This window comes from Bipolaris sorokiniana, assembly GCF_000338995.1.
Source record: "Bipolaris sorokiniana ND90Pr unplaced genomic scaffold COCSAscaffold_12, whole genome shotgun sequence".
Taxonomy (NCBI): Eukaryota; Fungi; Ascomycota; class Dothideomycetes; order Pleosporales; family Pleosporaceae; genus Bipolaris; species Bipolaris sorokiniana.
In genome coordinates this window covers 743,062-761,917 of record NW_006911906.1, presented here as the reverse complement: position 1 = coordinate 761,917, position 18,856 = coordinate 743,062, and the positions used below count along the sequence as shown (strand labels likewise).

At 51.0% G+C, this 18,856-nt stretch overlaps 8 protein-coding genes and 2 non-coding genes across 10 annotated transcripts; 6 read left to right on the top strand and 4 right to left on the bottom strand.

The window, feature by feature from the left end:
- Positions 1-883: 883 nt before the first annotated feature.
- COCSADRAFT_96089 (uncharacterized protein) lies at positions 884-1,897 on the top strand (the record flags this gene model as incomplete). The annotated part of the gene is made up of 3 exons (XM_007704683.1): positions 884-1,023; positions 1,078-1,692; positions 1,750-1,897. 3 exons carry the CDS (start codon positions 884-886, stop codon positions 1,895-1,897), a joined length of 903 nt encoding a protein of 300 aa, XP_007702873.1.
- Positions 1,898-3,471: 1,574 nt separating this feature from the next.
- COCSADRAFT_97061 (uncharacterized protein) lies at positions 3,472-5,306 on the top strand (the record flags this gene model as incomplete). The annotated part of the gene is made up of 5 exons (XM_007704682.1): positions 3,472-3,801; positions 3,978-4,230; positions 4,323-4,474; positions 4,543-4,899; positions 4,965-5,306. The coding sequence occupies 5 exons, from the start codon at positions 3,472-3,474 to the stop codon at positions 5,304-5,306; spliced, it is 1,434 nt and encodes a 477-aa protein (XP_007702872.1).
- Positions 5,307-5,539: 233 nt separating this feature from the next.
- COCSADRAFT_51176 (uncharacterized protein) lies at positions 5,540-6,565 on the bottom strand (the record flags this gene model as incomplete). The annotated part of the gene is made up of 1 exon (XM_007704469.1): positions 5,540-6,565. A coding segment is annotated over one exon (1,026 nt), but the record flags the coding sequence as incomplete, so codon positions are not given.
- A 904-nt stretch (positions 6,566-7,469) lies between these two features.
- COCSADRAFT_123358 (uncharacterized protein) lies at positions 7,470-8,860 on the bottom strand. The gene is made up of 2 exons (XM_007704681.1): positions 8,554-8,860; positions 7,470-8,428 (listed from the first exon to the last, which is right to left on the bottom strand). The coding sequence occupies exons 1-2, from the start codon at positions 8,625-8,627 to the stop codon at positions 7,942-7,944; spliced, it is 561 nt and encodes a 186-aa protein (XP_007702871.1). The 5' UTR covers positions 8,628-8,860; the 3' UTR covers positions 7,470-7,941.
- Positions 8,861-10,415: 1,555 nt separating this feature from the next.
- COCSADRAFT_123357 (uncharacterized protein) lies at positions 10,416-11,920 on the bottom strand. The gene is made up of 2 exons (XM_007704680.1): positions 11,724-11,920; positions 10,416-11,679 (listed from the first exon to the last, which is right to left on the bottom strand). Exons 1-2 carry the CDS (start codon positions 11,898-11,900, stop codon positions 10,651-10,653), a joined length of 1,206 nt encoding a protein of 401 aa, XP_007702870.1. The 5' UTR covers positions 11,901-11,920; the 3' UTR covers positions 10,416-10,650.
- Positions 11,921-12,083: 163 nt separating this feature from the next.
- On the top strand, positions 12,084-13,171 carry COCSADRAFT_232691 (uncharacterized protein). Its single transcript, XM_007704679.1, has one exon. The coding sequence runs from the start codon at positions 12,110-12,112 to the stop codon at positions 12,812-12,814; it is 705 nt and encodes a 234-aa protein (XP_007702869.1). The 5' UTR covers positions 12,084-12,109; the 3' UTR covers positions 12,815-13,171.
- A 114-nt stretch (positions 13,172-13,285) lies between these two features.
- COCSADRAFT_t64 lies at positions 13,286-13,401 on the top strand. The gene has a single exon. It is a non-coding gene; the product is annotated as a tRNA-Ile (tRNA).
- A 488-nt stretch (positions 13,402-13,889) lies between these two features.
- On the top strand, positions 13,890-13,995 carry COCSADRAFT_t65. Its single transcript has one exon. It is a non-coding gene; the product is annotated as a tRNA-Met (tRNA).
- Positions 13,996-14,374: 379 nt separating this feature from the next.
- Positions 14,375-15,083, top strand: COCSADRAFT_232680 (uncharacterized protein). Its single transcript, XM_007704678.1, has one exon. It carries the CDS (start codon positions 14,513-14,515, stop codon positions 14,873-14,875), a length of 363 nt encoding a protein of 120 aa, XP_007702868.1. The 5' UTR covers positions 14,375-14,512; the 3' UTR covers positions 14,876-15,083.
- COCSADRAFT_232679 (uncharacterized protein) lies at positions 15,084-18,109 on the bottom strand. The gene is made up of 2 exons (XM_007704677.1): positions 18,072-18,109; positions 15,084-18,013 (listed from the first exon to the last, which is right to left on the bottom strand). The coding sequence occupies exon 2, from the start codon at positions 17,756-17,758 to the stop codon at positions 15,293-15,295; it is 2,466 nt and encodes an 821-aa protein (XP_007702867.1). The 5' UTR covers positions 17,759-18,013; positions 18,072-18,109; the 3' UTR covers positions 15,084-15,292.
- Positions 18,110-18,856: the final 747 nt, after the last annotated feature.

Here is an 18,856-nt window from a genome sequence, read left to right as displayed (position 1 = left end):
GCTGCAGCCTTGTTGTTGAAACAGTCGCAAACATCAGTCTTTTGCTGGAAACACACTCGTATTGACATGAAGAGCTGTTTGCTTCAAGCCTCATGTCATGAGCCACATCACCGTTCCGCACGGAAACTCTGAGTACCGCCGTCGTTATTCCATGCGTTATGGCTTGCAGTCAAGTATTTCCAAGGGCGGCTCTGCTGTCTCCGCGCTCGTGTTGGTACTCTTGGAGTTTCAGGGTCGGCCTTCGCGTCACAGGCCCCTGGACCTGCTACATCACGCGCCTCCACCACTAACCCCATCATAACGTTGCCAGACTAACTCGGCGGTTGCTACCCTGTCAGTGGGCAGTTCCTTGACGATCAATGGATCAATCCGCCAAGCTCCAAAGCTTCAACAGTCACGGATCTGGTTAGGGACGCCAGTGCATGGGCGGGAACCCACTGTCCGCTACGAACACTACATCCGTCCTCCGAATTTAGTCTGGCGTCTCAGATACGACCTAGGAGTCGCAGCAGTATCTATAAGGTCCATTGGTAGCCCACCTTGTTTCCATACTCGTTTTCAGTTGGTCCATCATCGACGAGCTTCTTCTCTCTTCTCTTCAGTACCTAATAATCAAACCACATTCCTTACGGTTTGCCTTTTCTCAGTCCCTGGTTGGACTTTTTTTAAGACAATTTTTAATAATCGAATCCAAAGCGAGTCTTTGCTGGAGGTCCCTCATTACCAACTTGTCTAACCTTTTTCACACCGAACCAACAAACTTTAATTCATCACTATGCCGAGCATAACATCCATACTCAAGGGTCTCGTGGCCGTGGCGCCTCTTGTGGCTGCCATCCCTGCCGAGTACGGTCGTCGGGAAATGGCCTCGATGCCAATGGCAATGCCCCCAACGATTACCGAGAAAGCTGAGCCCGCGGCAAAGGCAGAGGCTTCAGCAGCGGCATCCTCAGCGGCAGCCCCAGCGTCATCCCCAGCGGCAGCGGCAGCAGGCGGATTGACTGATGTTGACATCCTCAACTTGTAAGTGCATGGCTGGAGATTCGATGGTGGTGAGCAGAAGCTGACAGCAACAAGTGCCCTGACTGCCGAGCATCTCGAATCAAAATTCTACAGCATGGGTTTCGCCAAGTTCCCCATGAGCGACTTCATGGCCCTTGGTCTAAGCGAGGCCCAGGTCAAGAGTCTTATGATGGTTGGCCAGACCGAGGCCACCCACGTAACGACTCTTCAGTCGGCCATTACCGGTGCTGGCGCAAAGCCCGTCGAGCCCTGCGAGTACAACTTTGACGCCGCTCTCGCGAGCGCCGATGCCATGGTCAAGACTGCGCGTGTCCTTGAGGCTGTCGGTATCTCCGCCTATCTGGGTGCCGCCCCTCTTGTCAACTCTTCCGATGTTCTTGCCGCCGCCGCATCCATTGTCACCGTCGAGGCCCGTCACCAGGCTTTCATCCGTGTCGCCGCCGGTGCCGAGCCTGTCCCCGCTGCTTTCGATGTCGCCCTTGGACCCCGTGCGGTCTTCACCCTCGCCGCTCAATTCATCAAGTCCTGCCCTCAAGGCTCCAACCTCAACATCCAGCCTTTCCCATCCATTGCTCTCCAGAACCCCGAGCAGGCTACCATTGGGCAGAACCTCAAGCTTGCCGACCCTGCTCAGCCCTCTGGTGCCATGTTCTGCGCTTTCGTCGCTCCGTAAGTTTTCACATTCGCTCTTTAAATATTAGATCCAAAGACTAACATTTTACAAAGTACCGGTGCCCAATTCACCGACATCACCGATGGCAACTGCAAGGTCCCCGATGGCATCTCTGGTGAAGTCTACATGATGATCACCAAGAGCAAGTCCGTTACCGACGCCGAGGTCCTTGCCGGCCCCGCTGTCCTCCAGCCCTCATAAACGCTTTCCCTCGTCTTTAAAAAAATGAGCCGAAACTAGCGCTACGAAAGAGTCTTCCCATAGTCAATATTTCCCTTCTTTTTAACAGGGGTATGTGCGAACGACTGGAGCGAGCAAAACAGAATCTGGCACAAGAACATTTTTTTTATTCACAGGAGCGAGACGCGAGGCAGACGCGACTGGATCTACAAAGCGAAGTATGTGTATATGGACAACCTTTTTATGGGCTTTTTTTCTCTACAGTCGTTGAAATGCAAGTGTTGAATCTCATCTATAAACATCTTCTTTCTATTGTACTGTTATTTCCTTTTTTCATTTCTTTCCTTTTTATCCGCAATCTGTTTTCCTTTTTTTGTGTTCACTTTTTTTCTTCACTACGACAAGAGTCTGATTGGTTGTTGTTTGTGGTGGAAGAGACGAACACACATCAAGATACCCTTCGAGCAAAGATGCAATAGGTAGTCGAAGAAGAGGCGCAGGGTGATGAGGAGGAGCGAGCAAGCAGTAGCAAAACAGGTGTGTAACCGGGTAAGGCAGATTCCGTGAATCATCCTTAACTCCTTTCATACATGTAGTAGTATTGGGTTCGGTTAATGGCAGGGGTAGGCAAGTTATAAGACAAACTACGATAACGATTTCAAATATCATCCAAAAAAATTCCATGTTCTTTTTTCTTCTTTCACATATTTTCTCGAGGTGCTGATGAGACGCGGGCCAGACTTGTTTGGGGGTAGGAGGGGGCAAGTACAGCGGTGAATAACTGGTCGGACATGTGCATTATTTGTGACAAGTTCGGGTACGTTACTTGTATTGGAGCAGGTGGGGGTGGACCCCCCCTTCCTTGCAACGGGCGCGGTTTCAGTTCGCAGTTTATCGATGCTTCGAGTTAGGGCATTTAGTAGAGAGAACCGGGACAAGGCGCCCCCAAGTTCGACAACGTTTCTGACTTGCACGACGAACCTGCTCGCCCACACATACCGGTTTCTATGACATTGAATTTGTCATGGAGGATGTCGCAATATCCGTCGCGTACATAGTACATCTGTACGCGGTCTGGATATTTTTATTTTGTGAAGTCACGTGTAGGGAGAGAAGTCTATTTGTTCCGAGTCGGGCCGACAGCCAGAAAACCTGGGGAAAGCCTCCAAATCCACTCCGCCACCTCTTTTATTAATCTCCCGAACATCACCCGGGCGCACCGCCATTGACGCTAAAGTGCGAGATCCAGCTGCGACTGATTGGTTGACAACGTGCATCTTCATGTGGAGAAATACGACTAAAGTGTTGAGTCGAACAGCATGTCGATGAATGACTGAACAGCCCAGCCAGTGATCAAGAAGCCCGATAAAAAGGCGGTGCGAAAAGGGCGTTTGTGTTTCTTTCTTTCTTTTTTCCCTCGCTCCCCCCCACACACACACACCTCTGGAGACTGTGAAGTCGAAACCAACGTCATCGTGTAGTAGGTAGTGTATTTAAACATTCCGGGGATACGTACGATCGTTTTGTGCACGCACCCAATCTTTTGCTCACCGGTCTAAACACCATTCTTCCAACAACACAAAATGGCAGCCGCGATGCACCAAAACGGAAGCGCATCAACCTGCCTCGAGCAGCCTATCCAACTCCAGGACGTCTCCGAGTACCTCGCCAAGCCCCCAGATGCCAAAGTAGCTGGCTCGCTGCATTCCAATCATAGTACTACTGGCGGTCTGCGGCTGTCAGATACAAAGGGCGCGCAGAGTAGCGATCCCGTGGAGAATCTCCCCTCACCGACGACACAGGCGGCGCAGAAGCTTGAGCGATGGAATCATCCTCGCTCGAACTTTTTCCGTACTGCAGCTGCGTTTTGGAGCTTTGTGGTTATGGGCAGTAATGATGCGGCGTATGGAGCTTTGATACCATATGTATGTTTGACATCCCTTTCTTCTTTTTTCTCTCTAAGATATATTCTCCGAGGATGGATGAGCTGTGCTTGAAACACGGATCGGAAGAAAAACTCCCCTACAAACAATAAAGCCCGAAAAAGACACAAATGCGGAGAAATTGCTAATGTATTTTTTTCTTTGTTCGGAAATTATAGCTTCAGGAGTACTACAAACTATCTTTCGTCGTCATCTCGCTCGTCTTCCTATCCCCACTCGCTGGATACACGGCGTCAGCGCTGCTCAACAATTCCATTCATCTCAAGTTTGGGCAAAGGGGTGTTGCGATTATTGCGCCGAGCTGCCATTTGATCGCGTACATTGTTATTTCTGTGCACCCGCCGTATCCCGTTTTGGTTGTTATCTTTATGCTGGCTGGGTTTGGAAATGGGCTTGCTGATGCTGCGTGGAGTAAGTAATAGCCATCTCTCTCTCTCTCTCTCTCTCTCTCTCTCTCTCCCCAAAAAAAGAAAAAAGAGAGACGACGCTGACAACGAGCATAGATGCTTGGATCGGCAACATGGCGAATCCAAACGAGGTTCTAGGCTTTTTGCATGCTTTCTACGGCGTTGGTGCTGTACTTGCCCCGTTAATCGCTACGACTATGGTTACAAGAGGGGACAAATTGCCGTGGTATACCTTCTACTACGTTATGGTACGTCATATTCCCCTCTCCTCAAAGCCTCACTTTAGACCCGTCATTTAATACTAAAACATTTGCAGGTCGGTATGGCTGTACTTGAGCTCGGCACATCAATGGCTGCCTTCTGGCGCGAGACGGGCGCAAAATACCGTGCTGCTAACCCCCGTACTACGGATACAAAGGATAATCGCATGAAGGAAGCGCTTCTCCGCCTTCCTCAGGCTAGAGTTACTTGGCTTTGCGCACTCTTTTTGCTCGGCTACGTGGGCATCGAAGTCGCCCTTGGTGGCTGGATCGTCAAGTTCATGCTTGAGGTGCGTGACGGCGAGGAATTCGCGAGTGGAATGACTGCAACGGGGTTCTGGATGGGAATTACCGTTGGAAGAGTTGTACTGGGTTTCGTGACACCACGACTAGGGGAGAAGTTGGCTATTACTGTAAGTTTTGGTCTTGCTCTTTTTCATTGGTACCAGGATACGTATGACTGACACGCGGGAAATAGATTTACCTCCCACTAACCATGGCCCTCGAGCTGGTCTTCTGGCTCGTCCCGCAATTCTACGTGTCGGCTGTTGCAGTTAGTTTGCAGGGATTCTTCCTCGGTCCTCTTTTCCCCGCTGCAATCGTTGCGGCTACGAAATTGCTTCCGCGTCACTTGCATGTCGGTGCTATAGGGTTTGCGGCTGCATTCGGTGGGAGCGGAGCTGCTATTTTCCCTTTTGCGGTCGGCGCTATTGCACAGGCAAAGGGTGTGCAGGTGTTGCAGCCGATTATTCTGGCGCTGCTGGCAGTTATTCTTGGGTTCTGGCTTTGTTTGCCCAGGATCCATAAGAAGAATGAGTGAGGTTAATTCATGTTTGGACGCAGTTGAGAGAGGGAAGGTGAAGAAGGCTTCATACTAGGTAAAGAGCCACTATCTCGGTATGTCAGTACGGATTTATTGAATACGAACAAGTTACATTCACTAGGAAATGAATCCACTTCCTTAAAAAAAATTGTTCTCTTCTTTGACGTCCAGCGAGTACACTCACACGTTCAATGCGACACAACATCCACTTTCTCCTCCTCCCTCTCCTCTCCCATCACCTCCTTCACCTCTCCCACCTCCCTCATCATCTCCGCCATCCTCTCCTGCGCAATCTGTATCCCCGCCCCCGCCGCAGCCTTCAAACCCTCCGCCATCGCGATCGCAACCTGCTTCATCGCCACCATTGTATCCCCCGCCGCAAAACCCCCCCCAACACTCGTCTCATTAAACATTGCATTCACAATCCGAACATGCCCGCCCACCTCCTCCCCCACCGTTTCCACCCCTAGCTCCTCAATCAAATCCTGCGCCCGATTCACAGTCGCAGGCTTATGCACCACAAACCCGAAATTTCTCTCCTCACCCCCTTCAAACCGCACGGTCATGCCTTCCACATGGGTAGGCCCGTTATTCACTAGCTGTACAATCCGGCGCTCATCCAGCGTAGCCCCCAGCGCTTTCGCTACCGCAATCGCCTCTTTCACCTTGACATCCTCCTTCGGCGGCCCATTCGTCAATATAGTAATCGACTCCGGATCCAGTGCCGAAGCCATATACACGAAATGCGCATACCCCGGATTGTCAAACCCCAGAATGGCTACCGCGCTACCGCGCTGCTCGTACCCGTCGCACGCGAGACACTGGTATATATGTCCAGGCCAGTTTTCCGCGTAGCCGGGTATATCGGGGAGGATGTCGCGCGAGCCAGTTGCTAAGATGAGTTTTTTGCCTAGATAAGCGACGCCCTCGCTGTCCACGATTTCGAAACCTTGATACGCTTTTGGTTTATTGGGAAGGGTAAGGGCGGTCTTGCGGGCAGACGTGATGAGTGCCTGCTGGAACCAGACCGTGTCGTAGCGTGCTTCGATCTGCTCGCGGGCTATGTGTCGGAAATCTTGGGGCGGGGTGTGGTCGCGGGAGGCGACGGTGTGCATGTGAGATATGCCCTTGTTGCGGTATTGCTGCGAGTCGAGGACAAGGGCTGTGGTGCGGGTGCGGGCGCAGGTGAGCGCGGCGTTGAGGCCTGCGGGGCCGGCGCCGAGGATTAGGATGTCGAAGATTGGGGGGCGGGGAATGGGCATTTTCTTTTGGTTTGAAAGAATGGATGAGGGATAAGGTAAGAGAGTTGCTTGGAGAGTGGGTTTTGACGGTGGTCTTTCAGTGGTAGTATTGCTACACTGACTTTATATACCAACACTGTTCGATGAGTCCGCCATCAAAGTCTCCTAAAGCCTCCGTGAGATATCTGAGTATACTTAGGAAAGGGCATAACCTGATTCGATACAAAGAGGCTTGAATTTCTGGGAAGTATAGACGCCACTCAGCTTCGCGGGATGGGGTTAAAGTCACCGATTCGAGTGCTGACTTACGTTGCAGATGAAATGTCTCCGAAAAAGTTTCCGTACCGACGTGCAACGTGAGACACATTCAGTACATGCCGTTGTATCTTACTCTTTGATTTGATGGAGTGTAGTTGTTGTCTTAAAGATAAGTCACGAGATGGTAGTGTAAGGGTCGGTTGCGTACTACTGGCGCATGCATGCTGACAGTGATCTCGCGACTCTACGCCAGACCTTTGGGGGCGTAAAGTTTTGTATATGGTTCTCTGGGATATCATAATGTCTCTAATACGACGAATATGGTGTCACGAGGAGCGGTGAGTGAGCTGAGATGTCTGACTGTATATGGTGGTATGCGACCCACGATACGAAAACGTCTTACTAAGAACTGGACTGATAGTTACATCAAGAAGAGCAAGACAAACCCCATCTCATCTGACTACCAAACACTGAAAATTGGTAATGTTCAACGTCATACTGGCCAGAAGCATTACTAACCATCAATACGAGACTGACGCGTGTCATTCCTTCCACCCTCCACGGACCGAGCCGCCTAGCACAACACGAAGAGAACCCTGCTCCCGCGTCGCAAGTATATCACCCATATAATATTATCACGAACTAGCAATGACAAAAAGTTCTCCAGCATTGAACTGATTAACAATTAAAACTAAACAAAAGGCTATATACTACTACTACTGGCATTCATCCCCCATCTCATCATCCAGTCCTCCTTCCCTCTGGCCCCATCACCCTCAAGCCCAGCCCGACAAACACAAGACAAAAAACATTAACAACCAGGTTCTCATGAGGTATATCTCCCATCAAAACATGTTCGTGTCCGCCAGTTAAATCAAGCAAAAAAAGTTCAAAAAAGGTATAATGCGGATCGTTCCTTCTGGGGAAAAGGAGTAACAACATCGCGTCGTGAGAAAGGCGTTTGTGAGCTTAGCCAATAAAATAAAAAGCAATAGAGGCGCTGCCCTGTAAAAAAAAGGTGTTTTTACACTCTCATTTCCCTAGCTTCATGTCATGACATGAAGCCGGGGGAAGAGAGAATGCAAAACGAAGAAGAAAAGTAGTTTGCGTAATGAAGAAGACGTGTATCTTCTTTACAAAGCAAGAACACCTACCAGACCGATGACAGCACCAAGACCAGCGCTGAGCGAAAGCTTGGAAGCCGCACCGGTAAAAGCAGGGCTTTCAGGGCCCCTAGCACTGGGGGTAGGGATCAAGCTCAAACTAATAGTTCCGGTAGCGCTGGTCGGGGGCTTAGTAATGGCAGTCGTGCTGTTCAAGCCTGCAGTCGGGTAGGGTGTGACAACGGCGCTGGACGAAGGGGTAGGAGTAGGGCTGGGAGTCGACGAAGGGGTCGCTGAAGGGGTAGGGCTGGGGGTAGGCGTCTCATGCGGGTAAATCTGGGGCAGGAGACTCTGCACATCGGTCGGCAGCGCCTGGTACCACGCCGGGGTGCTGCTGGCAGAAAGGCACGAAGCCATTTCTGAGGCGAAGGCGGCGGGGCTGGCTAGGGCGTATGATACGCTTTCTGAAGGGATAGCGTGGGCGAGGACCATGAGGACCGAGGTTTGAATTTCAGGACTGGGGATTTCGGTTAGCCAAGAGCTCATTTGAGTGACGTTGGGTAGTTGTGTTTGTGGAGAGAGCGCATAGTAGTCGCGCGTTTTCGCTGATCATGGTTTGAATGAAATGTGGAGTTGACTTACGCAACACCAGCGATGTCCGCGCTGGCGCCCACGAAGAGCGCACCGAGCGCCACAGCAGCAGTGGAGAAGCGCATATTTTTGCTTTTGTTTGGTGTTGATTGGGAAATGAGCGTTTTTGGTTATCTCTTCGTTGGGAGATATGTGGCGCGAGCGATCCGAAAATGAGTGTGGGGATGAGCGAAAAGAACCTAAGGCAACCAAGAATAATGAGAGTAAGGTTTGGAGGGGAGCGCGAGAGAAACAGATTGATGAAGAGGATCCCGGCAGTATTTGAAACTGGGGAGGCGGCTCATCAACTCACGATAGTATGCTCATCCGCCTGCCCGTTTGGAGAAAGGGCGGCTAACAAGGGGTGCAAATTTAAGATTGCAGCAGCGCCAGTAGGATATAGCCGCGGGCGAGCATATTGGATAACAATCACGCGCTGGTCAAAATGAATCGTTGGTCCAGGACGCTGTTCGCATGCTCTCCATTGCCTTGATTGGCGGCTAGATTCGCGACTTGGTGTTGTGCTTTTGCTGTACCGGTCGCATACCTGGTGGGCGCAGACACTGTCTCGTAAAACCTGCTCTTCGTCAGCGCCGGCAGCCTCGCCGTATGACAGCACTCTACCTCGCAGCACCGCTTGGCTTGAGTCTCATTTCCCGTTGGCGTGGGGAGAGATGGCTGACCGGCCAATGGCACACCTATCAACGACGTCGCTAGCGTTGTTGTCGAATTTCCACTTTATAAGCACGACAGGGGTTCCATGCACTGTCTCCAGAACAGCCCACACGGTGTTCCACTGAAAGGGAATGCAGGGACGGATGAGGTGCATGCGCCGTTCTTTACAGCCTCGCCGTCAGTCACGATATCCTGCTTCTTGTTGTTTTGTGCGCTCAGCATACCAGTGCTTTGTCGACAATGCAACAAGGCATGAATCTCCTGAAAACATCGCTACCGCCATTACCAGAGAGTGGTCAACACTAACGATTGACAATACAGATTATAGTGCCTTCTCTTGACTCCAGCCGTCGCCAAATTTTAGCCGTACCAAGCACCTGTTGCCGTCTTCCGCATCAAAACCGTAAACTTGGCCGCCCGGCACTTTACGCGGGAAGATTTTTTTCCAGCCAACACTTTCGCATGAGGGGCCCTATATTTCCTACTAAGAAATAAACAGTAACCAATCTCCTTTCCCAAGGCCTTGTTCTTTTGCTCGGGTCGGCTCTGGCTTGTAGGTGTAAAGGAATAAGGGGCAAAGAGGACCGTGTCGTGGCATCGCATTATAGCGTGTACAGGTTTCGGGTACCGAACAGAGACGACCGTTATTGCCTCTATTTCATAGTTCATTTGTGCCAAGCACAGCAATCTGTATACTGAAGTACCTACCAATGAAAGATGACAAGACTAGGGCTCATGTGCGTATCTCTGCCATGATTGTAATGTCACGCTGGTCGCAATATGCTTTCGATATACCCCTTGCCATTACGAGCATAACAACTGCATGAAATGCTCAAGACTTGATGCTCTTCTTCTTTCAAGAGATTTTTGGTTCAAGTTGCATTGCGTTCATGCCACGCCCCTATGCTTTCTTGTTTTTTGTTTCGTCCCACGGTTGATGCTCGTAGGGAGAGATCCAGACCCAGAACGCATGCCCGCTGTTATACATTGGATTCTAGTGTGTCATCAGTCCAGGGATCGGTTTGATGAGAAGAAGTGGACTACCTGTATTGGGTATGACATCTGTTATACTAAATAATACGATGCTGGCGCTGGTCAGTGCTGCGAAAATCATACTGGCGGAGTTACTACCGGCACTTGCCCTTGTCAAAACTCTAGGTACTGGTGATCAAAACCGCAACGTTTCGGACCCTCAGTGAATGCTTGTAAAGAATATAGTCTAATTGGATAATTGCTCAACTTTTGTTTTCTCTTGCCATCTAACACAACAACAACATGGTCTGACAACATCGTAACTCGTTAGCAGACACAGACTGTAAATGCAAACAAATACAAAAAGCTTTTGTCATGAAAATCAGAACATCTAAAACTATCAACACATTACTCATCTCTGCAAACAACCCTTCATCACATCGACAACAAAATACCTAAAAACTAGGCCTTCTTAGTCCGTCCATTGGCCGACTTTGCAGCGCTCTTACCCTCAGCCTTTTCCTTTTGTTTCTTCTCAGCTGCTCGCCTCTTCGCGCTCTCTTTTTCAAGAATCTCAATCGTCTTCTCGCTGCTTTCCCACAGCTTCTTCTGCAGAAGCTCGTCGTCAATATCTTTCCTGGTCCAGATGGATCTTCTGCACTCCTTGAGAAAATATGCGCCCTCGCCTCTACCCCACTGGGCCTCCATGGCAGCGTAGAGGAAAGTTTGTGCACCTTGATCAGCACTCTTAAGGACCATCCACCAAAACGGCCACGTAATAGTGTATAATGCCAGGCCCCAAAGCGTACCAAAGGTCAGATAGCGTCGCATACCAGGTGTGCGTGTCCAGCCCGGATCTACTATGATGACGCGCGCGTTCATTGGTTTCTTGTCCGGACGGTCATACTTGGAGAGATGCTTCTGAAAGGCAACAGCAAACGTCATCAGGGCAAGCTTCGACGTTGCGTATACGGTCGATGGTGTGAAATCTAGTTGTCCAGGCTCACTCTTTGCATTCTTCTTCGACTTGTCCTCTAAGCCCGGCAGCTTTCCTCCCATGTATGAAGAGCAGGTACCAAAGATGATTCGAACATCGCGATCAGGAGGCTGTGCTCGGAGCGCTGGGCTAAGGATACTCAATAAATGGAAGTTGGCGATGTAGTTCAAACCCCAAGTCGACTCCAAGCCATCCTCTGTCTGCGTTGCTTTTTTCCCAGGGGGTGTCATAGTATTTGCACAGAGAACAATCATGTCCAGACGTCGAGGCGGTGCGTTATCGACCCATTTTGTTGCGAATTGGCGTATGCTGTGCAGAGATTCGAGATCGACATGCTCGGCAGTGATGAGCTCGTTGCCAGTTTGCGTGCGCAGGTCTTCGATGTAGTCGACGAGAAAGGGGTCGACGAGTGGCTGTCGGACGAGGAGGACAATTTGTGCACCGCGAGACGCCAGGCCTCTGACCACTTCAGCACCTATACCGGTTGTTCCGCCCTGCTTCCGTTAGTAGGGTTCGATACCAGACGCTAAAGGCTTACCGTGACCATGACCACCTTGGAGTGCATGTTCCTCTCGGAGCCGTTGTTGGCGCCATTGAAGAACCATTTCAGCGCATAAATGGCTGCAAAGACGACCGCAGCCTTGATTATGGTCCAGCCATAGGGAATGGAATCAATGCCCTCGGCGAAGGCCTGGGCGATGATGTTGACGGGCATGTTTCTTGGCGGAAAGTGGGAACGGGAAGGCTTCGGGGACGCGGCTCTACCGTAGCTCGCTAATGCCCAAGCAGCCCAGGGACGCACGTGGCGTCATATCACGTGACTACGCGTTCAACACGATCGCCGCCGATTCACCTACCTAAAGAAAAGCTCACACGCTGCACCTCCTTATTGCCTCTACGTGATTTGTCCGCCACAAAAAGAAAATGACGGCATCTTCTGCGACATACGCGTCCAGAGAGCAGCAGCCGGAAGATGAGCTTCCCGAAGATGATCCCGACATATCCACTGCACCGTTTGTCGAGCAGCGCGCTTTTGGCCGGGGTCTCTGGAAGAATCCCATTCAATTCGTCTCGTCTACCCCTGAGACACAGCCAGCAGCTGCATCGACGAATGGCAAAACCATGGCAGAGAAGTATCTTGCCATTATGTTCCCAAACGGCGAGCCACAGCCAGAGCCCGATGCATATCCTCGGTGTGGTATATGTGGCGAGCCTGTCAAGGAGTCAGATCAGCGCATTCACTATCTGAGTCCTGCGCATCAAGCTGCTCTCCCCCGCGCACCCATCCCCTCGGCCATAGACCGAACGAGGATGGGGCTCAAGTACATGGAGAAACACGGCTTTGACGTAGATGCGAGAAAAGGTTTGGGATCAAGTGGTCAGGGCATGTTGTTCCCGCTCGTACCCAAAGAGAAGCGCGACAAGTTTGGTTTGGGCATAGACAAGAAAGAGCATGCAAAGCAGAAGGCGTTGGGCGGTGCTAGTTGTGCAGATGTCAAGCAGGGTAGGCTCGATGCCGGCAAGGTCAGGAAACTTGCGCAGGTCGAGAAGAAGAAGCATGAAAAACTGCAGACGATGTTTTATGGCAATGATGAGGTAGAGAAGTATCTAGGGCAGCTGGGCGGTTGACCGCCGAAATGGGATGGCTTCGCAAACTGCTAGAAAGAGATATGCTTGTCACGACGGACCGAGATACACGGCGAGTAGTGATCACAAAAAACGACTTTTGAATACGCGTACAACGGATGACGACATACGGTTGCCGAGATTATTCACGTATTCGGCGGCTTGTCATCGCAACGGCGTTAGTCTTAGTAGATTTCGACCCCGTATTTTTTGTAATACCGACAAACGAGCATTTTCCACAACAACAAAACGCAATCTTAAACAACTACGCTTCGGAGCAAGCCAACCAAGCATGAACGTTGCAGCCGAGACTAGGCAGCCACCAGTTCTCGGTTCTATTGGTACCGCCCCACCACTCCGTACCAGGGAATTCCTCACCCACCAAATTACCAACGCCGTTCGAAAACGAAGCACGCTTTTTCCCAGTGCAATGTAATTTTTCTTCTCCCAATTTCTTTCATCAAAAACCAAATAGGTCGCTTAGCTCAGTTGGTTAGAGCGTGGTGCTAATAATCCATCGCTAGGAGCATAGCTCCTACAAAGGACCCTAGTAGACGCCAAGGTCGCGAGTTCGACCCTCGTAGTGACCATGTTTTTTGCGGGCGTAGCCTAACCTCGCGAGGTAGGGGTGGTCCGGTTGGCTTTTTTGTTGCTGACGGGGGGTTGTGTGGTTAGCGGGGACAAGGACCGCTACCAGCGAAAAAAAAACACCACGGGAAGCGGCAATTTCCATTTGCGCTGGGTTGTTTTTAATGAGGGATTAATGAATTCGATGATGAGAAGAAGAAGAAGGATAGAGAGTCTGCATTGGCATGACTGCGATTCCTGGGCTCTCTACGCATTTCCGGGTATCACTCTTTTTGGGCTTATCTTTTCCATGGAGTATTGGAAGATGTCACAGAGAGCGACTTGGCAGTTATTTCTTTCTTTTACAGCTGTAGTAGGAAAGCCTGGGATTCAAGAACACATCTTCATAGCTATGTCGTCCATAACATTTATTTTGCTAGTAATAGATACGGCCCAAATTTCAAGTTCGCCATCGAGTTCCTCTCATCCCAACTCAAGCATTGCTTGAATCGTCTCGTTGGTGTAGTTGGTTATCACGTGGGTCTCATATCATCACGTATGACTGCTTGATAGAAGCAGATATCCCAAGGCCGCCAGTTCGAGTCTGGCACGGGACAGTTGTTTGTTTTTGCATGTGTTGCTTGCTGCCATCATGTGTTGTGTGGTGATGGTGGGTCTTTTTTTGTGGGTGTGGGTGGGTGGTGGATGCCAAGGAACATGATGTGGTAGGAGGAGTCAGTACATCATGAACATGATAGTCGGAATAGCATGTACTCCTATTTCTTTTTAGACAATGCTTAGTTGTAATGTAACTTCAAGTGCACAAACATTCCAAGCGTATCCAAGGTCCATCGAGTTGACAGCGTCTCTCAGGAACTCGTTCCGCACATTCAATACACTTTGCATACTATAGCGGAAAGAAGATAAAGCAATAAGCGCTTAACTACATGGAAAACAGTCTGTCCAAACGCACCTCACATTTCACCAGATTGAACAGATAGTGACACGACAACACTCGCTTCTTTCATTATAATATTAACGTTTCCCAACAACATACGTCAATGGGGGTAGCGGGAGAGGGAGAGATAGCCAAACACGCAGCAAACATCAACCAGCCAACTACAGGCCTAGACCATGTACACCTCCCCAGCAACCACACTACCGCTGCTCCTCCCGCTCACTTCAGCTGAGCCATATACAACCCACACACAAGTGGCAAGACAGAACCAACGGAGAGAAAGACACAACGACACCCCCCTTATATCATTCCGTCTTGCCATACTACGCCAATGCGAGAAAAAAAGCAAAACAGACAGACAAACAAGGTATCATCAAAATCAGGAGATCAGACGATGGAGGCCAGCAACCGACCGAGGGGCGGGTGGGGAGGAGACAGATTTGGTTGGACACAGACCAATACAAAAAAGGAGAATATTGATAAAACAATATGAAAAGAGGGTAAAGAAGGAAAAGAGGTTGGTGTTTTATATACACTAGATCCCTCGGGATCGGGAGGGTACATTGACATGTGGATTGATGGATGATGATGGTGATGACGGCGATGATGAGGAGGAAGTGGTTGACGCACTTAGGATGGGGAGGTTTGGCGTCGGGTATCTGTAGCGACTGAATGCGGAAAGCACAAGGCCTCCTTTGATGTGGTTGGGTTGAATAATGTTTTGTGTCTCCGGAAAAAAATGAAAGAGACGCCCGGCGCTGAGAATGCTATGATACTCAAGAAAGGAAAATCTGACTGCTGTATACAGAGACGAGGACGAGATTCGGTTCGCTAAAGACGCTGATTTCCAAGACGAAAGAGAACGAATCATGTCTGCAGAGACGAGGGATGGATGGCGTGGAGGATGGGCTCATGACCGACGTGAGGGGGCACAGACCAAACGGACAGTGAGACGTTTATCGACTCTGGCCGAGATTCAGCCAAGACATATCAGATTGCTCCTTTTTCCCTTCGCCCACAGTGTGTGCAGGACCAGGAAACATGGTAACTGTGCTCTCATGTCCGGCTCGCGGTGTTGCAAAGAATGAGGTGAACTTGGGACTCGGCAGCGCTGTGTCTTGGTGCGCTGCGGCACCACCTGGGCCACCTGGGAAGAGCGTGGCGACGCTTTCGCGCTCATGAGGAAGACCAAGTTGCGGGTTCGCAGGGTACATGGAACTGAACTTGCTCTGTGGCACTTGCTCCGTCGGCGCAGGAGGAGCAGCGCCGGATGGGAAAGTCGTTGCTGTGCTGTCGCGGATATCGGGAATCATCGGGGTATTTCCCTGACCAGGGTAGAAAGAACTAAAGTTGCTCTTGGGGTAGAACGAGTCAGTTCCGTCAGGATAGTATGAGCTGGTACCGTCGAATTTTCCATGGTCAATCGCCACACTGCCCGTGTAGTTGCTACTGCTCCGTCGACCATTGCCCATTGGAGTCCAATTGTCTACAGGCTGGTGGGCGTCGTGGTGACTGAAAGCGGATATCGAGCTAGCATTGGAGTTGGCACGGGCAAGTTCTGCTTGCATAGGTTGCATCTGATGAGGCAGGACGGATGTGGGTGTGCCAAGTGTTGGGCTTCCACTAGCTACACTACTCAGACGCTGTCCATCACTGAACTTGGGTATCTCCAGCGGTGCAATGTGTTGGGATGGGCGCAAGCTGTGCATGTTGGAGCTTGTGTACTGTGACTGGCTGGCTGTGCTTGTTCTATCTGACGCGAATGTGGACCTGTCCGCAGGAGGAGCACTGGCGAGATTCGTGGCCTCATTGTTCGCAAAGTAACGACTCCAACCTGAGCTGCGAGCTCTTGGTGCAGGCTGGGCTGTTCGGCTCGAGTTTTGCCGAACCATGGGTTCGACAGGCTCTGGCTTCAGGTCAAACTTGGCAAGTTCGTAAGGCTCAGAGTATTGCTCAGAGTAACCAAGAGGGCTGGTCTTCTTGACAAGACCGGCTGTGCTAGCATCGCTTGCCATGTTCTTCTTGTGACCACCACCTCGACCTTGAATGATCGCGAGTGACGTAGTAGACTCGTTGTTCTTTGGATAACTTGCTACAGATCCACCAGCTTCCTTCATAAAAGCAGCTCCTCGATCAGCAAAGCTCATGCGGTCATTCTTCTCGACGTAAGCGTTCTTCTTGCTCTTGTTCTTCCTGTACTTGAGACAGAATAGAATCAAGATGAGGATCAACGCAATGCCGAAAATAGTTCCGAGTGTGGCACCGAGCACGGTCAACATACGTCCCTTATTGTCAGGAGGTCCTGCAGGTGACGCGACAGCTCCTGTGCTGGTGGGGCTGGCAGACGCAGATGCAGATGCGGATGCCGTTGCAGTTGCGGTTGTTGACACGCTTGAAGAGGAAACAGAGTTTGCGAGCACCTGTTGCCCCTCAAATACCGCTGACGCGTTCATCCAAGAGTTTTGCTGGGCATTGAACAGAGCGATCGGTTCCTGATCGTTACCCCCGCTTGCAACAACGGTACCATCATTGCTTTGCGCCAATGAGTAACTTGATCGTGTCGTCGTAGGTGCGAGTGTTTCGTTGTACGGCGACCAGCTGTTCAAGGTCACACGTTTCGTCTTGCTTCCCGTCTTGCCTCCAACTCGAGTTCCTGGGGCTGCAGGGGATCCGTCCTTGTTCAATAGTAGTATTCGTTCCACGGTGTTTGGGGATACGCTCATGTCGAACTTCTGCAGGGCCACACCTCCTTCCTTGTTGGAGATTATCGAGCATTTGACAGCGTCTTCGTTGGTGATGGGCTGTTGCAAAGCGACACCAAGATCCTGCCATCCAGATGATTCTGTAAACTTCCAGACGGCTGTGTTTGATGCACCTCCACCCACCAGCAAAGCGGTGTTCGCATTCGACTCCATCAACATCGGATTCACAGTGAGCGGCGCGCCAGCCGATGGCAGACCCACGACAGAGTAGGGAGCGACGGTAGAAATAAGAAAGGTTTCAGCTGACGGGCCACCGCCGTCGGCCTGCGATCCAGAGTATACGAGAATCTTTTGTGAGTCCTGGAGGTATGCGGCGCCATGGTTGATTCGTTCCTGAGTGTTCCAACTCTCTGAGCGTTGCCAGTCCCATTTCTTCGTGGAAAATGTGTAGTGCATCAAGCCAGGGTAGTTCCAACCTGAGGCTGTCGCATTGACTCTTCCTCCAACAATGAACAGCTTGGCGTCCTTAGTGTTGCCCTTGGGTACTGCCTTGACACATCGTCCTCCTGTAAGCGATACATCCATGGGTAGGGTCTGCCATTTAGCGCCTTCTTCAAGTTTTAGCGATTGGAATCCAGCTGGCGAGTATACGTAAAGCGTCTCTTCGTAGATGATTGAACAGTGCTCTTTGAGCGGGTAGATTGGTTTTGGTGTGCCCATGATGGTGTAGATCACGGGAGATCGGGGATGAAAGCGAATGGAACGAGCGTTTAGTGTCGACTCGGGACGGAAAAAGTAATGAATAAACCAATTATGTGCCCACCCGACTTCTCATAGCGATTTGTGCGAGTCACGATCGATTAGGTGTCCAGAAATGGCCAGGAGTTTTTGCTCGATTGGGTGACACGACGTATATTTGACGGCGGAGGGAGTGATGCGATGTTAGTCTGCGTCGGGAATCGCAAGGGCAATTGACTGCAAGAAATACAACATCAGTATGACTGAGTATAGAGCGCGACCAATGGGGACGTACTCGAATCTGCGACAAAAAAGCCGTGAGCAAGTACGAGGGCGAGGTGGAAGGGTTTGTAGAAGAGCAACGGTGTGCTTTGGCGAATACGCGGAGAGCGACGGGGTTGCGCTCTCTCAAAGAGGCGTCGACGTATGCGAAGGGTAGAGCGAAAGGAGAGGCAGCACAGCTCAGCGGTGTGCAAGTGTCGAAGGAGGGGAAGGGGGGAAGCCGTGCAGGTGAGGCTGTTCAGGCACACAGCAGCTGAAGCTGGAGAGAGAGACAGGTGAGCCTGAGCCTGGGCTGAGCGAGGGGGAGAAGGCCAACCGGCCGCTGCGAAGGGTCCGTCCACCCTTCACGGTTGTGCAAGGGCATGATTCGGAGTGGGCCTAGGCATGATGCCAAAGGGCCTGAGCGGCGACGGCACGAGTGAGGACACACCATGCACACAGGGCCTGTCAGGGGCACTTGGTGAGACAGGCCAATCATGTCCGGGGCCTGTCGTTGATGTTCGCCAACGCCCCTGGCCTTGACCAAGTATATTTAGCGTTCTTTTTAGCCAAGAGACATGCCTGCAGCGAAGAAACAGCCCAGTGTCGGAACCTTTCCAGGGCATCTGCTGGACCTGCAGTGCAGACTCTGCTCTGGGTGGGTGAGAGGCGAAGAGCGTTGCGGGGTTGCCGGCGAGCAGGCCCTTTTTTGGCCTACATATGTAGACGGTGTGCTCCCACATAAGCCCGTAACTCTTTGTGACAACATGCTTCGACGATCAACAGCGGACGAGAGGGCAAATGGCGAGCTTCACAGGG

Excerpts from the sequence above, each read along its gene's own strand:
- COCSADRAFT_232679 (XM_007704677.1), bottom strand. The coding sequence starts at position 17,758 with ATGGGCACACCAAAACCAATCTACCCGCTCAAAGAGCACTGTTCAATC.
- COCSADRAFT_232691 (XM_007704679.1), top strand. The coding sequence starts at position 12,110 with ATGACGGCATCTTCTGCGACATACGCGTCCAGAGAGCAGCAGCCGGAA.
- COCSADRAFT_123358 (XM_007704681.1), bottom strand. The coding sequence starts at position 8,627 with ATGCGCTTCTCCACTGCTGCTGTGGCGCTCGGTGCGCTCTTCGTGGGC. Across the intron at positions 8,429-8,553 it reads GCGGACATCGCTGGTGTTGC|TCCTGAAATTCAAACCTCGG; the intron begins GTAAGTCAACTC and ends CGAAATCCCCAG.
- COCSADRAFT_232680 (XM_007704678.1), top strand. The coding sequence starts at position 14,513 with ATGTACACCTCCCCAGCAACCACACTACCGCTGCTCCTCCCGCTCACT.
- COCSADRAFT_123357 (XM_007704680.1), bottom strand. The coding sequence starts at position 11,900 with ATGCCCGTCAACATCATCGCCCAGGCCTTCGCCGAGGGCATTGATTCC. Across the intron at positions 11,680-11,723 it reads CCAAGGTGGTCATGGTCACG|GGCGGAACAACCGGTATAGG; the intron begins GTAAGCCTTTAG and ends TAACGGAAGCAG.